Source organism: Polistes canadensis, unplaced genomic scaffold (genome assembly GCF_001313835.1).
Source record: "Polistes canadensis isolate GaletaPanama2010 unplaced genomic scaffold, ASM131383v1 scaffold_55, whole genome shotgun sequence".
Taxonomy (NCBI): domain Eukaryota; kingdom Metazoa; phylum Arthropoda; class Insecta; order Hymenoptera; family Vespidae; genus Polistes; species Polistes canadensis.
Genome location: NW_014569602.1, coordinates 832,078 through 848,463, shown reverse-complemented (window position 1 = coordinate 848,463; position 16,386 = coordinate 832,078). Strand labels below are relative to the sequence as shown.

Sequence of the window (16,386 nt, the reverse complement as noted above, 5' to 3'; positions counted from 1 at the left end):
AGTCTACTCTCTCGACTTGAGTCGCATGAAATTTGAATTATTAAAACGTCTATAGAAGCTGCTACGACAATAAAAGAAACAACATGGTGTCAAGGGACGCTCCGCAGGGGTCGCTAGAACGTCTACGCCTGGTTACCGGCACGCGATTGGTCCACGTTTGGCGCTTTCAAGTTTGGAAGGGGTTTTCTTGGCTGTCGGTCGTATAGTTGCTCGTTGTGGGGAGCTTCATAGAAAGTAGAGGGAGAACTAAGGGAAAGAAAGAATAGAAAGAAGAGGGTGCCAAGTAAATCGCTTGCAGGTGATACAAGATTGACAACGCGTCCAAGACATAGTCGCAAGTCAAATAGTTCAATAGCGTAGTCCAATCGTTAGGCTAATAAAATAGCAACATTCCTTTTTTCGAGTGAATACTTTTGCGAAAATACTCTTCGCGATACTCCCAAATATTCCGGTGATCTCGTGTCTTATAACTGGTGTTGTTTTGCAATTTTTTCACCTGACTGGATAAAAACAGCCGTCAAGGTAAGCCATGATACTTGTCCAATCGCAACATGATCGATATAACGTTTCGCCCCTCTACGCCAGGATTTAAAATATTCAAACTTTGATCGTTGTTGTTGTTGTAGATGAAATTAAAACAACAAGGCTTGGTAGCGGATTTGTTGCCGAATATTCGTGTTATGCAATTCGGTGGACACTTTATGTTTAATTATGTTGAAAATTCGACAAAATTCATGCAGAAAATATATTGCTGTGTGAGTATACTAATAGAATTAGACTTAATTCCCGACGACATAGGTTTTCCATTCCAACAATCATCGATCGTTTTCTCAGGTTCATTTATTTTTGATGCTCCTCCAATTCGGTCTCGCTGGGGTAAATCTAGCCCTTGAGAGCGGCGATGTCGACGATCTCACAGCTAATACAATTACTTTACTCTTCTTCACGCATCCTGTGGTTAAAATAATATACTTCGCGGTCAGGAGCAAGCTATTTTATAGAGTACTGGCTATTTGGAATAATCCAAATAGTCATCCACTATTCGCCGAAAGCAATGCCAGGTATCACGCGATAGCATTGAAAAAAATGAGAACTTTGCTCTTCGCTGTTGGAGCAACAACGGTCTTTTCAGTTTTTGCCTGGACTGGTATTACGTTCGTCGGTGATTCTGTAAAAAAAGTCACGGATCCTGAAACTAATGAGACCACTTTAATGGAGGTAATTAACACTTGTTTTCCTTGATTCGTATTGACCTTTGGTTTTTTTTTTTTTTTTAATTTGGCTTGACTTACGATTATACAGATTCCTCGATTGATGCTTCGTTCTTGGTATCCTTACGATCCGAGCCATGGCATGTCACACGTCATGACCCTGGTCTATCAATTCTACTGGTTATTCTTTACCATGATGAACTCGAATTCTCTCGACGTTCTTTTTTGTTCGTGGCTCCTGTTTGCCTGCGAACAATTACAACATCTCAAGCAAATTATGAAACCTCTGATGGAATTAAGCGCAACTCTCGACACGGTTGTACCAAACAGTAGCGAATTGTTCAAGGTATGAAAAAGATCTATCCGTTAATATATGAATATTTATTATTGACTGAACCTGTCAGTGAATTGATACGCGTCGAAATTCAAGGCTGGAAGTGCCGAGCATCTGAGAGATACGCAAGGTACTCAACCGCCCCCGCAACCTCCGCCAGGCGGTGAAAGTATGCTGGATCTTGACCTCCGTGGTATATACAGCAATCGACAAGACTTTACGGCGACCTTCCGACCAACGGCAGGAATGACGTTCAATGGTGGCGTAGGACCGAATGGATTGACCAAGAAACAAGAAATGCTCGTTAGAAGTGCTATCAAGTATTGGGTGGAAAGGCACAAACACGTCGTTAGGTGAGTTCAACTAACAAACGATATTCATTTGCATAGAAAATAATATATCGCGATAGGTAAGATTCCTCTTAAAACTCGGATTAACTACGGATTACCTAATAATGTCTAATTTATGCATATGTGTGAATGTATATTTAATTTTTAAAAAAGCTAAGAGCTGATCCTCCACAGTTCTTTCGTGGTCGGAACATTTACGTGTCGGGTGTTCGATGAATGCATGGTTTGCACCTTTTCCCACGAGACTATTAAGTATTTATTCTAAAACAGCGCGTTATTGACCGCAACGCGGGACGTGCCCTACAGGCTGAACAATTCGTTGGACAATTCACGGGGTCTCTGTCTCTGTCTCTGTCTCTGTGTGTGTGTGTGTGTGTGTGTGTGTGTCTCTCTCTCTCTCTCTCTCTCTCTCTCTCTCTCTCTCTCTCTCTCCCTGTCTCTCTGTGTGTGTATAGTTCATAGAGTACGCACGCATATACTTACACTCTCGGTAAGGTTTCATCGACGTTAGCAGTCAAGTTAGTTGGAAACGTAGCCCCAACTTCTGATGACTAACTTAAGTAAAAACATTTTTTGTTCTTGAACATGGTTTTAAAGTTCGAGGACTCGATTAAATGCCTACTTATTATTTCAACAATTCGATTATCTTTCTATTTGAATTCATCGAAAATCTTGATGCTATTCATTTATCTAATCACAAATAGGAATGTTGAGCGAAGCATTCATTTTTCATGCTCGCGGACGAGGAGCATTAATAATTAATCAAATGAAAAGAATTAAGAGAAATATATCTCGACTTTTTTCTTACAATATTTCATTTGGAAAGAAAGCTACGTTCTTTTGCGCTCCTAACCGACGACACAGTCAATGCAAATGAGGAAAAAATAATGATGAGAGAAGATCGAATAAGGCGTTCCCCGTTCTTTAGCCTTAGTTGCGCATACATTTAATGTATACCATATGGTCGGATATCTGGGTCAAATTAAAACTTGGTTGGGGTATTCTCAAGTATACGGAGACTATACTGGTAAAAAGTCAGTAGCTAAGAAAATCGAACGACATTCTTTCGATCTTTTTTTATTCATCTTTTAAAGCTCTGTATCGAACGCTCTCGTACATAGGAAAATTTGTTTATATGTTTATTTGTATCATTCTACATTTACCTCGTGTAACTTGACTATTTCTTATATACGTCAGATTGGTTACCGCGATCGGAGATGCTTACGGTATAGCTTTACTACTTCACATGTTAACAACGACCATCACGTTGACGCTTCTCGCATATCAAGCTACCAAGGTAAACTTTGACGATCGATAGATAATTAACCGTATTACGACACTTATCGGCTTTTTTCTATTATCGCTGTCGTTTTTTGTCAAATTGTTTTTCAGGTAAACGCCGTTGACGTCTATTCAGCCACGGTAATCGGTTATCTCTTATACACTCTCGGCCAAGTCTTTTTATTCTGCATATTCGGTAATCGTTTGATAGAAGAGGTACGCTTTTTCAATTGTACTTAGCAAATTGAAGAAATTCAATTGTCATATTATACATAAATGTTTAATCTCTACCACAGAGTTCATCCGTTATGGAAGCTGCTTATTCCTGTCACTGGTACGATGGCTCCGAAGAGGCCAAAACTTTCGTCCAAATCGTTTGTCAACAATGTCAAAAAGCAATGTCCATCTCCGGAGCTAAATTTTTCACCGTCTCTCTGGATCTTTTCGCTTCCGTAAGATGCAAACTAGCTGCATTCCCTTTTTTATTCTTTTCAATTCTCTGTTATATTTATGATAACGAGAGATTTATGGTCTTTTCCATGTCTTTCTAGGTATTGGGAGCTGTCGTGACTTACTTCATGGTGTTGGTACAGCTCAATTGAACGATCGATGATTATCTTATTGTAACTACATATTTCAATTTTCCGAAAGGACCAAAATTCTAATTTGTCGCGGCCAAAATAAGAAGAATTCTTATTTTCTTGAAAAATCTTACATTATCTTTAATAGAAATAATACTCTCTGTGCTGCATTTAGCTTACGTAAGAGAAATGTTGAAAAAAAAAGAAAAAGAAAAGGGGGAAAAATATTACGCTAAAATCACCGGAAATAAGTGTCAGTTTGTTGGACGATACGAGACACGAAGGAATCTTTAGTGTACTTTTGTCAAGAAACATTGTTTTAATCGACTAGAAATATCAGACAATAGTATATCATCAATATAAAAGAAAAATTCTGTGATTTGCTTATCCATTTGAAAATCTCGTTAAGAAAAAGAACGAAGATGCAAGACGAATTTCTTATATCAAAATATGTATAACGAACGATCGATCGATCAATTTGCATTTTTGTTCTATTCATACGACGTCGGTGTACACCGAGTGTATAGATAGGAAGATAAATGGATTTTACGTATACGTAAAATAAATAATATCCAGATAATAATTTGTAATAATACAGTACAATAACAATTCTCATTGAATCGGACTAGTTTTCGATTAAATAGGATTAACAAATTACATAGATGTTTTAATGATAATTTTCATATTTCTCTATAACTTGCACGATTAATATTAACTCGTGTAGAGAGAGAGAAAGAGAGAGGGAATTAAAAATCAAAAAGTTTATCTACTATTATTACTGTTACTAAATATTTACTCTCTGCGATGAGAATTAGAGGTTCGTTCGTTTTGTTTCTATTAATAGAAAACTTACAACATACACGTACAATTAAATCGCGCGATTTAATATATAACGTATCGATAGACATATATCCTTAAATATTTAATGAACGTTCAGTATTACAGAATTGTCATTTGTGTAAAAGTGTAATTATATTTATCTAATAAAAATCTTTCCAAACGACGATTCGAGAAAGTTTTGATCTCGTTCGTTGTAATTATTGAATATAAATAAAATTGGCGCGAATGTGGGTGCACGCATGCGCAGAATAAGAGTGACTCGGTCGAAGGGTAGTTTCGATCGTTTCGAAAGTACCCCTTGCGTTCGTCCTCGTCGTCGATGTCTCGTTGAATGGGTTTCTCGTGCGTGATGCTGGTGGCGGTGGTTGTGGTGGTGGTGCTGCTGCTGCTGCTACTGGTGGCTGTGCTTGGTCCAGCTCATCTTCTTTCCAATTCCCATTCGTTCTTAATTCGTCTTACGTCTATCGAATCGTCATTCCTTTGTGTGATCAAACGACAAAAGTGAAATACCCAGGAATCTGAACGGTACGAAAGAAAAAACTCGCAGCTTATTACCAGAATGCCGCAACTCATTTCTAAGCGACGAAAACATTTTCTTTGGGAAATCGTTCAACGATATTTTTCAACGAGTTATTTAACAATAAACGACGAACAATAAACGACGAACAATAAACGAGAAACAATAAACGAGAAACAATAAACGAGAAACAATAAACGAGGCGAGAAAGGAGGGAAGAGAAGAAAAAGACAAATAAAAGGAACAAGAGAGAGAGACGGGCAGAGGGTGGGAGGGAGATACATAAGATCGCTCTGAAATTGACGAGGCTACGCGTCAGGGGTATTCCTGTATAATTATCAAATCATTTCTACGCGTTGATCTCGTATACGAACTGCAAACTGCGCACACACAATCAATTATTATAATTCGTCTTTCTTACAATATTTTTCATTCGTCTTATCTCGTGTTGTATGGTGCTTGCATATAGTTTATAGAACATTGTTATCGCGTCACGGTAAATAAGATAAACTTAGCTTCTACAATTACGAAGCGTTGAACTTGTCAAGTAATTCGAGCGAATAGTGAAAAAGGCTGGCAAATGATCTCGCGTTTCTCCCTCCCCCCACCCCACACCCCTACCAACATCTTCAGCCCTTTGTCTTTCTACAGTCTTTCAAAGGGAAGGAGATCTATTTTCTTCAATTAATGAATAAAGAACGTTAGTACATTTTTCTTATATATCGTGATCGACAATAAAAAATGCAACGGAACTTATCATCGTAAATCATTTGAATGAAATTCGAATAAACAAACATAATTCAGGGTTATGCATAAACAAGGTAGTACAAAGAAATGAAAAAAATGCAAAGTTCATTAATCGACGTAACTTCTTCGACTCAAGTTTCTTCTTTTATCGAGAAGCAGGTGTGATATATTGTTGTTAAAATAACTATAAAGAAAAATAAAAGCAAATTTAATAATCATAAACGGAGATTCGATAAGAGCCAGCAAAGTTTTGGGTGCACCAAAGTTGAATCATCGTTGCACGAGATTCGATTAAGGTGGAGAAGGAAGAGTAAGAGCTAGCAGATCTATAAAGGTCTATCTATAAACCCATTCTCAAGATCCATCTTTAACCATAGGGACAAAAACTGCGAGCGGCAGACGGAGGCGAAGCCTCCCGCCGCCCAAAAAATGCCGTAAGTATCAATCATTGTCAATGTTTATGCAAATAGGTATCTTTTAGATTTCAATACAAATTTCTTATCTTATAATAGAATTTTCCATTTTATGCATAATCCTTTGCTTGCGTGAGTTTGCTTTTGCTATCCCAATTAATTCATTTTGGATTTCAACTAAATTCTATCTAGATAACTGTTTTATATTTTCAAACGTTTATAAGAGAAAATATCAACGGAAAATAAATAACATTAAGCTCATAATTTATTGGAACGTAAACAACAATCTATTTAAAATAATTTTGAAAAGTAAATAGTATTATACTGCACCTATAATACATGTATATTATGAATATTGTATAACATTATACGTGATATACCTATAAACATTTCGCGCGTATTTCTATTTTAATTATGTTTTTAAACGTCATTTTACGTTTCTTGCACGTTTATTTTCTACGCGTAAAAATTGATAATATAAATGAATTATAATATCCAAGGTACTTTAATTTCACTTATATTCTATTGTTGTTCTCTTTCTATTTACGATACAACAAAATGATCAATGCGTTACAGCCAAGATTTTTCATAACAACTCCGATTATATATAAGTAAAGAAGACTGTATTGGAAAGTAGACGATATTATTGTAACTAACGATCATTGTAACTAAAATCTTTCGTTGTACACGCGTCTAGAAAGTTAAAAGAAATTCCTTGAAATAACTTTTTAGGCTTTACTACTTCTTTACCGTAATATGTTCATTTTATAAGGAATCTAGATAACAAGATCACTTATATAAATGATCCCTTTTTAAATTTATCATTTTCAATCTTTGTGTCTAGAATATTTAATGAAAAATCAAATTTCCAAAAAAGATTTGCGATGTTGTTTTTCTATTTTTTCAGTATTCCGATCGACCAAATTATCCGTTTCTGATCATATGAATATAGTTCGTATTGAAAAGGATAAAAATGAAGTCCTAACGGTTAGTTAATTAGTATTGTCGTTTTGCTCTCCCTGTCTGAGTCTCCAGAGTTGAATCAGTCGAGCCGCGAACCTCGACCGCGATGGTCACCAGGATACCGTCACCGAAATACCGTCACCGAAATACCGTCACCGAAATACCGTCACCGAAATACCGTCACCGGAAAACTCTTCAAAGTTTCCTATTTAAATGGAAAATATTGAATAATTATATACATACCTATTTACTAATTCGTTCTAATGGATCAACTGAAAAAAGAAAACGAACTTTTTTCTAAATCGTTTCTCAACGCTAATGAGAAACTTCTCGGTAAAAGAATTTCTACGAAAGAAAAGAGTGATCAAACACTTTTATTTATTTATTTATTCGCTCCTTCATTAGTTCACTTTTGTTCGTGTATTTATTTATTCTTTGCAATTAAACGTATTGAAAAATCTAATGGTAATCTCGTTTGATCTCATGGATGATTTTTTAATCAAATATCCAAATACTCGTATATCATTAAATAGAACAAATCAAAACTATAAAAATATAAACAAATGAACTTTTCAACCTAATTGCCTAATGGCGCCATTTCAATAATCTCAAGCGAATATGTAAATTAGATATAAATTTTGAATACAAGCTCGTAAAAGAGTTTTAACCTAAACTCGTGCAATTCTGTCACGATAAACTTCAATATAAATCATATCTGTACGTTCAATCGTAAACTTCCTAAATGTGTATGATTTATATAAATAGGTGTCAAATAAATTGATCGCGATATATTGTGAAGAAGTTTCGTTTATAGTACTTTTAAGTTATTCAATAAATTCAAATGATTTCAATGAAAATATTTGATCATACAAATTGTATATGATATTTTGAATATTTAACCAATTTCTTTCGCAGAACTGGATCTAGATTATTTGGAGAGGAGGGGCGGTGAGACAATAAGCTGCGAAAACGTGGAAAGCGGATCGAAAGAGGAGGAAAGCCCGGCAGACAGTCTGGATCGAGTTAAGGTCGTTTTCCTCGGGGCACCTGGCGTGGGAAAGTCCAGTATAATTCGTGTGAGCTTTCCTCTCTAATTGACATACAATATTTTCTTCTTCTACGATAAATGTCTAATCAAAGAAGAAAAAGTATTCCGTTGAATGACCGTGTTCGCGGTGAGAAATAAAGAAAAGATGACGAAGACAAGATAAGAGTTTGCAAGATACGAATGAATTCTGTTCATTTCCGGATGTCATTTCCGGATGTCATTTCCGGATGTCATTTCCGGAGGTCATTTCCGTCGGATGCAAGTGTCGAGCTCGAAGGAAATAGAAGGACGAAATGAAGAAAAAGAGAATAAGCGTCGGTTAACGCGGCTAAAAGCTTTCCTTTTATTTCTATATTTTATTTGTTCTTACATCTATTAGATGAAATTATATATTATGTCTCAAAGCTCTAACAGATATTTTCTTATATTCGCTTCAGCAATTCGTTTGGAGCGAATTCTCCGAGGAATACAGGCAAACTGAAAAACGTGAGACGTTTTACCCGAGCGTTGTACTGGCCGATCGATTGTACGAATTGAAAATCACAGATCTACCTACGATTCCGTTCTTTCCCGTCAGTTCGCACCTGGAATGGACGGATTTCCGTTATTATGGTCTACGGAGCGCTACCGCCTACGTTCTCGTATTCGATCTGAGCAATCAGGAGACCTTCCAAGTACGTATAACCGATCATTATTAATGATAAAAATACTCTCTAAGGAAAATTCAAATTTAGCAATATTTCTAATTAGAATGAAAATAATATTACATTGTTCCGTCTCAGTACATCAGAAAATTACGCGAGCAGATCTACGAGGCGAGGGACATGAGAGGTGTACCTCTTTTAGTGGTCGGCAATAAACAAGATGCGCTCTCGAGCACCGTAGCTTCCGGTACAAGGTACAGGGATATCGTCAATCTCGTACGAAAACATTGGAGATGCGGTTACGTCGAGTGCAGCGCAAGATTCAACTGTCGCGTCGTACAGGTCTTATTTTTCCTCTTCGAAACGTTCTCTATATGCTTTACTAAATCTACTAAATAGAACATTTCATTTGAAAATGTCATCTTGTACTTTGCTTTGACAGGTTTTTCGAGAATTAATGAAGAGTATTCAAGCCGTAGAAGGAAGACCGCCATCGCCGATACCTGCACCCTCGTCCCAGCCTTTGCGTTCTCATCAACATGACAACACCGAAAAATGTATTCTTCTCTGACACTGAGATCACGTAATGGACGTACTCGATCTTTGCGATCGCATTTTAGGGAAAAACTGCTTCTTCTCCGACTCGAAGAAGAATTCGCATTGATTTCTTTTTTTATGATTTTCGCATTTCTCCTAGTTTTCATTATTTCATTGCGAATAAACTTCTCGTCAACTTGTTTATCGTCAAACTCAATTGTCTTGGATTGATTGGTCCATATCGGTGGACCAATTGTAAATTGGCTAAATATTGTTTTTCCTTTTCTTTCTTTCTTTCTTACTTCATATTACTCGAGCGTGTGATATCGTTGTGATAATCTAACATTTCATGGTGCATGAATAATACAAGGTACTCGATCGTCAATTGAAAATATAAGAAATCGTTTTGTTTCTTGCGAGAACCAAATTAAACGATGCATCGTATTATAATCTGACGTTAGAATTTTCATACGTAGAGGGAAAAGAAAAAAAAAAAAAGAAAGAAAGAAAAAGAGAAAGAAGGAGAGGAAAAAAAGATACATAATAGATAAGAAACAACGATAGAGTACGTACTAATAATCAAAAATTGTACAATTGAAAATGAACGTGCGTGTAAGCGTGTAAACGATTCGATTAAACCAATACCAATATCCAAATAGGTGACGACGATACACAGAATGAGTCAAAGCTTTCCAAGTGATTTTCTCAATCGATTACTTTTAAAAATGATTTCTTCAATCGAAACTTTTTAAACGAATTTTTTTCAGATTGTAAAATAGTTCCTAGACTTGTAGTTTTATAATCTGAAAAAAAAATAAATCACCCTGTAAAACGCGTGCGATTAATCCTTGTGATTAGATAAACACACACAGACAAGAAGCAAAAACGTTCACGTATACATGCACGAACGTGATTCGAATAAATGTTAGGCAATTTTGAGAGAATTTTGAGAGAATTTTTTGTTGACCGGATGCTAAGCAATGTGTACACGAATCATTTTATAAAGCTTACTCGAGTTGGTCTGTCTGCTGCTGGTAGACCTTTGCGTTAGCTCGAATTGTGAAACGTAATGTTCGAAACGTAGAAGCTCATTACACAAATACATACGAAAGAATATAAAAGGAAGGGAAAAAAAGAAAAAAAATAAAAGAAAAAAAAAGAAGAATATATTAAAAAATTATATAACTGCCGAAATCTGTAAACGCGCACGAGATTTAACAATAGCGATCAATTAATCTCACCACATTGTAGGTAATTCCAAATCCTTTGATTTGCGGCCTAATAATATTGTATCAGGAATGGGCTGTCGGGAGTTACCTCACAAAAGCAATAGTATACACATCTATTTTTAAAAATAATTACTTTTAAGAAAATTAATCATTAGTTTGTAAGAGATGGAAAAAAAAAGTAAAAGAAACGTAGCAGTTCTGACGTCGTTTACGTTCGCGGACATTGAATAAATGTGTATGTATATATATATACATATATATATATATATATATATCTACAAATATATGCATATACGGTGCATGTGTTAATAAATATCGTTGTTATATACGTATGTATATATACGTAAAATATGAATATGAAGAAGAAATTTATATTTTAGCTTCTAAGGATAAAATGAGTGAGTTTACTTCGTGATATACATATATATCGTTGTTTATTGGTTCCGGTTATTCCATCGGATTGTTGTTTAAAACAATTTACGCAACGTATGTATGTCACATACACGCTGCACAACGACACGACGCGTAAATCAATTACTGATAGATGTGTGCATATGTGTGTATATATGTGTACATACATGCGTGTATGTATGTATACACATATGAGATACAAAAGAGACGTGTGTTCGTTGAAAATCTTTGTACCCAGGAGAGAGAAGTGTTACTTTATGTGTAAAACGTGACTCTTTATTTTCTCTATTCTGAAGTCGTACAATAAAAGATTCCAAGGAGAATCGTTTTTGTTGTTGTTGTAATAGAATTTCTCTCATTTAATCGAGATATCCTCCTATCGTTTGTCGCGCATATAGTTTCTACTTTGTTTTCTGGCATAATCATGGCCGAGCGATGGAGTCAAAAATTATCCAAATTATCGTAATATAATTAAATCGTTCAGTATATTCGCGCCGAAAATAAATTTCTACGTTTAAGATTGTTTAGCTATGTTTGAACTATCGACAAAAAATCCGACAATAAAATGTTCGTGAAAAATTATCGATATCAAATTGTATCGAATAGTCAAAAAAGAGGTTACAGAAATACTACCATTCATAAATCTAATTTCAATATAGGCCAACGATATTTGCTTAAGGTTTCATCATAATCACTATCCTACGTTATTGTCTATATGAGAATTGTTGGAAATATAAAAAGGGATTTTTTGAACGAAGGTCAGCACAACGAGAGGCATCCCGAGTACGAGTACGAATTTGAAAGAAGCTCTTTGCGAAAAGATTCCGATTCACTATGATCTCCTTAGAAATTTTCGAAAAGAACACGGTCAATCCGTGATCAGTCGTATTACTGTGAACAATATATATGACGGTCTTCAAGGCGTCAACATGATGGTCAGGGAAACATCAGAAAATGATCCCAAGTATGGGGTAATGATAATTACTTACAATTAGTCTCTCTCCATAAAACAAAAATTACTTCCCAGAAAGGAAATGATATTTCTTATAAATGATAAACGCGTTTATTAGATCAGGTACCGTGGATTGACTATCCCAGAAGTTTTAAACCTCCTTCCACGTCGAGGAACGTCTCCAAGCGTCGAAGCTGTTTTTTGGTTACTCTTAACCGGCGACGTACCGACTCAAGAACAAACAACTTCGTTGATCAATGATTGGTCATCTCGACGACAAAGAAGAAAGGAATGGTGGTCAGGACCAAGCGGTGGAATCGTTGGTTCCGTTCTTCAAAACTTACCAGACAATGTGACACCATTGGGAAGACTCTCGATCGCCTTGACTATCCTTCAAACGAATAAATATACTAAAAAAGCCCTCGAGAATGGAGCTCTGAGTCATACCCATTGGGAGGTAATAAACAACGTTCTTTCTTTCAATATTATTTCGATTTTGAAAGTTGGACTCGTTGGTCGTTGTTGTAACGAGTCTTTCGAAGAATGTCAAATGTGATAACTTTTCGATATGTAAAACCTCTAAGCACTTTCTCTTTTATTTCTAACAATAAGCATATTTACGAGGACAGTATGGAACTATTAGCAGCGTTACCAGCCATCATCGGCCTCGTTGGCAAAGGTCGAGAGTTGAGAAACGTGACGGAAAAAGGTGACTGGATAGATTTTCTTTTACAATGTTTGAGCAATACTTCGGAGGATTTGAAAGGCAGAACAACGTCTCTTGGAGATTTTCTTCGTTTATACGTCAGCTTAAATGCGTACGTTTTTATAATTAAATATGTATTATTGATACATTCGAAGATGTAAACGCGCATTTAATATGATCTATAACTAAATCAAATAGTATTTCAGATAACTAATGAAATTTCGCTAAATATAATTATATAATATTTTTCCTTTTCAAAAGTAAAATATATTTTATTATCCAAAATATGGCTGCAATAACATTTATTGATAGTTACGTTTTAACAACAATTCTTTATTTAGCGACGAAGATGGTGGTGTACCTGGTGTTCATATAACACAAATTTCTGGAGCTTCGTATCTCGATATTAGTCAAGCATTATCTTCAGGAGTTTTGCTTTATGAAAATGAACCGATTACAGGAACGATGTCTCAGGTAAATCACAACTAACGTTGCACCGATATACTTAACACATCATATTTTTATATCACTATAGTACATGGAATTTCAAGAAAAAATAAAAAGCGCTTTGGGTACCGAACCTAAGGAAGAAATGTTACAACATTTTTTGCTTTCTTTCATCGAAGAAAATAAGTTGATTGGATACAAAGAAACTCAATTTCTCGATCCACGTTACGCGGCACTTTTAAATCATGTTAAAACGTATTTGCCTGGTAATACAGAAATAGAGGCGAGTTATCAATATAAGTTCGATAATAATTTATGAAATGATTGTGAACGATTTATTGACAATTTTCATTAAATTCAGCTTTCTCAAGAGATTACACGAGTTTTGGCATTTCTCATGAAAAATACGAAAAACAAAACTATCTTTCCAGAGCAAACCACCATTGCTGGTCCGATATTCCAGGTAATTTTTAATATTCCACGAAATTTCTTTTCCTCGTTATTATAAGTAAATGATAATATAATAACTAAATAATCTTTCCAAAGTTTTATGGATTGAAAGATATGAAATTTAATCAAGTATTACTCTGCATGTCTCGAGCACTGGGAGCAATTGCTTCCATCATTTGGACTAGAGCGATCAATGCACCGGTTGAACAGCCAAAATCAAACAGCACTTATACATATTTTTATTCACTTCGAAATATTCGTAACAAAATGAAGAAAAGAATTCGAATATTAAACAAATACCGAAAATAACTTCATAGAAAAAGTAAGTTATTGTAAATATTTCTTAAACGAAATCTTTGTACGCATACATATCAATGTAAATATACATTTTCGTGATCGAAAGAATACAAATTTAATGTATTTTAATAATGAAATAATGTTCAAAGTTGTCTGTACATTCGTATTCGTTTAAAATTATAATTACAATATGGCTACTCCCGCCAAAAAAACATTCTCATAATCTATAGACGCTTCGTTTATGACGCGCAAGTTATGTGTATATATACACTTGTGTCCACAGCAAAATAACAATCCGTTTTAAACTATAAACTTTCACTTCAAAACTCGCACGGTCTTTAAGATACACAAGTGACGTGATTGCGTGTGTTACGAAATATTGGAAATTTATATTACCGGAGAAAAATACAGCAAAATTATCTGTTAATTTTGATTATTAATTTACAAGCAATCAAAAATGTTGTTTCATTTTAAATAGTTACAAATATTAATCTTTATATTTATTACATAATATTTTATTACAAGGATCAAAGATTGAAAAAGTTTAAGAATTAATGCAAAAATATGTTTAAAATTTGACTTTGAAATGTAACTTCTTATCTTCATCTTTCTAATATCATTTTAAAAAATATTCCATTAAAAATATATGATGACAGAAAAAGAGAGATTAGCAATTTTACAAAATAGACTTATTAGGTTTAAAACGAATACCACTGAAACAAATCAAGTGGAAAATTTGACAAATTCAGCACCTGAATGTACAACTAATACTCCAACGTTTGATTCTGACACAAGGTTACCTCAACATTCCAGAATTTTGACCAATTTATCTTCCTCTGTTCAAGTAATTAAACTTTTCATAAAACAGGCATAGTGTATGTTATACATGTAAAAATTGTATTATATTTAATTACAAGTAAGGGTATTACATTATTTAATTAATTTGATTTCTTTTTTTTGTTTTTCTTTATAGAGAAGCTACACTGCATTTAGTTCTCTAGTAAATTTGCCAAGGCTTCAAAATCAAACAAGAGCCATTCTTAGTTCGACAAGTAATTATAATGTTTATGATCAAACAATGAACAATATTATTATGCGCAATCAACAACCCACAAACTATAATCATAGTCATCATCATCATCATCATCATCATCATCATCATCATCATCATCACCATCATCGTCATACTAAAAATGATAATTCTTTAAATAATATGCATGAAGCAACAAATGAAGTGACAACAGAAGCATACAATAATATTAATAATAGAAGAGCTCAAAATGGGCTCGAAAGAAGTCCGGAGACAGTAGAATTACTAAATCTGTTGCAAACATATTTCCCTTATATTTTAATCCTTTTAGTTAAGGGCGCATATGATCAACGAATAGGAATAATTAATATTGCTTTATTGCTCGTAACTTTCTTATATACCAATAATGATCTTAAGAACGAAATTGCCAAACAACAGAACAGAAGTTGGTTTTTTTTATTATTAATTATGTGCTTTATAGCAGGTTGTTTATTCGTCTTAAATGTTATTTTTGATATAAATGTATCTACGACTCAACCTCTTTCACTCTCAGAGCTTGTATGGTCAGTAATTGCAACAGATTTTATAATAAAATTGATTACTGTTGCTTTTAAAGTGATTTTAACTTGTTTACCTATAAGACTACTAGCGTGTCACAAACGTGTAAGTATTTCATGTACGTATATATTACAAAATTTTTTAAACACATATATAAACCAAATTATTAATAATAAATATTTATCTAGGGAAAATATTATGTGATGATAGAAGTTACATCTCAACTTTGTCGTCGTTTTGCACCAATTCAACCATGGATATATTATTTGAATGAAGCATATCAAGGTCCAGAAAAAGTAGTAGGACTAGTCTTAACTGCAATATATACTATCAATAAAATAAATAATTTAATAGAATTTTCAAAATTCTTTCTTAAAACATTATGGAGGTTTATAGAGGATGAGGTACGTTGTTAATTTTGGTTGCAGATAAATTTATTAAGTAAAATTCTATAATTATATATTTCGTTTAGAGGTTAGGATCAAATCCATCTGCAGAACAATTAATAAATTCTGGTGGAATATGTGCAATATGTCGTGAAGAATACAAAGTACCAATTATTCTAAAATGTCAACATATTTTCTGCGAAATTTGCGTGTTAACATGGCTATCTACGGGAAGATTATGTCCAATGTGTCGTGCACCAATTACAGATGATGCAATTTACCATAACGGTCATACAACATTGTTTGTTCAATTGTACTGAATAATGGATTGTTATATAAATTACAAGATCAAATTTATCACCTTGTTTCTGAAGAAGGTCCACGTGAAATTTATTTTTTTATCAATTAACTTTTTGTAAATTTTTAAATATATATAACACATAAATATTTGGTA

General features: G+C 34.2%; 4 protein-coding genes and 1 long non-coding RNA gene across 8 annotated transcripts; 4 read left to right on the top strand and 1 right to left on the bottom strand.

Moving 5' to 3' along the window:
• The first annotated feature begins 36 nt into the window (after positions 1–36).
• On the top strand, positions 37–4,760 carry LOC106785700 (odorant receptor coreceptor). 2 transcript variants are annotated; one of them, XM_014746366.1, is made up of 9 exons: positions 37–522; positions 627–755; positions 835–1,218; positions 1,303–1,557; positions 1,642–1,898; positions 3,093–3,192; positions 3,288–3,392; positions 3,473–3,628; positions 3,728–4,760. In XM_014746366.1, exons 2-9 carry the CDS (start codon positions 627–629, stop codon positions 3,776–3,778), a joined length of 1,437 nt encoding a protein of 478 aa, XP_014601852.1. In that variant the 5' UTR covers positions 37–522; the 3' UTR covers positions 3,779–4,760. The 2 variants fall into 2 exon arrangements, with proteins under 2 accessions (XP_014601852.1, XP_014601851.1); XM_014746365.1 differs by having other exon boundaries at positions 3,473–4,760.
• Positions 1,381–12,258, bottom strand: LOC106785705. The gene is made up of 3 exons (XR_001381556.1): positions 12,186–12,258; positions 1,609–1,772; positions 1,381–1,457 (listed from the first exon to the last, which is right to left on the bottom strand). It is a non-coding gene; the product is annotated as an uncharacterized LOC106785705 (long non-coding RNA).
• On the top strand, positions 7,486–10,265 carry LOC106785704 (ras-like protein family member 10B). Its single transcript, XM_014746373.1, has 5 exons — positions 7,486–7,570; positions 8,153–8,313; positions 8,723–8,959; positions 9,068–9,271; positions 9,372–10,265. Exons 1-5 carry the CDS (start codon positions 7,501–7,503, stop codon positions 9,498–9,500), a joined length of 801 nt encoding a protein of 266 aa, XP_014601859.1. The 5' UTR covers positions 7,486–7,500; the 3' UTR covers positions 9,501–10,265.
• LOC106785699 (probable citrate synthase 2, mitochondrial) lies at positions 11,001–14,061 on the top strand. 2 transcript variants are annotated; one of them, XM_014746363.1, is made up of 8 exons: positions 11,001–11,785; positions 11,865–12,077; positions 12,177–12,515; positions 12,671–12,876; positions 13,106–13,238; positions 13,300–13,494; positions 13,573–13,674; positions 13,758–14,061. In XM_014746363.1, exons 1-8 carry the CDS (start codon positions 11,672–11,674, stop codon positions 13,968–13,970), a joined length of 1,515 nt encoding a protein of 504 aa, XP_014601849.1. In that variant the 5' UTR covers positions 11,001–11,671; the 3' UTR covers positions 13,971–14,061. The 2 variants fall into 2 exon arrangements, with proteins under 2 accessions (XP_014601849.1, XP_014601850.1); XM_014746364.1 differs by having other exon boundaries at positions 13,813–14,033.
• Positions 14,062–14,213: 152 nt separating this feature from the next.
• On the top strand, positions 14,214–16,285 carry LOC106785702 (RING finger and transmembrane domain-containing protein 1-like). Of its 2 annotated transcripts, XM_014746371.1 has the most exons (5): positions 14,471–14,802; positions 14,932–15,010; positions 15,470–15,651; positions 15,735–15,950; positions 16,019–16,285. In XM_014746371.1, exons 1-5 carry the CDS (start codon positions 14,605–14,607, stop codon positions 16,250–16,252), a joined length of 909 nt encoding a protein of 302 aa, XP_014601857.1. In that variant the 5' UTR covers positions 14,471–14,604; the 3' UTR covers positions 16,253–16,285. The 2 variants fall into 2 exon arrangements, with proteins under 2 accessions (XP_014601856.1, XP_014601857.1); XM_014746370.1 differs by having other exon boundaries at positions 14,214–14,802; positions 14,932–15,651.
• Positions 16,286–16,386: the final 101 nt, after the last annotated feature.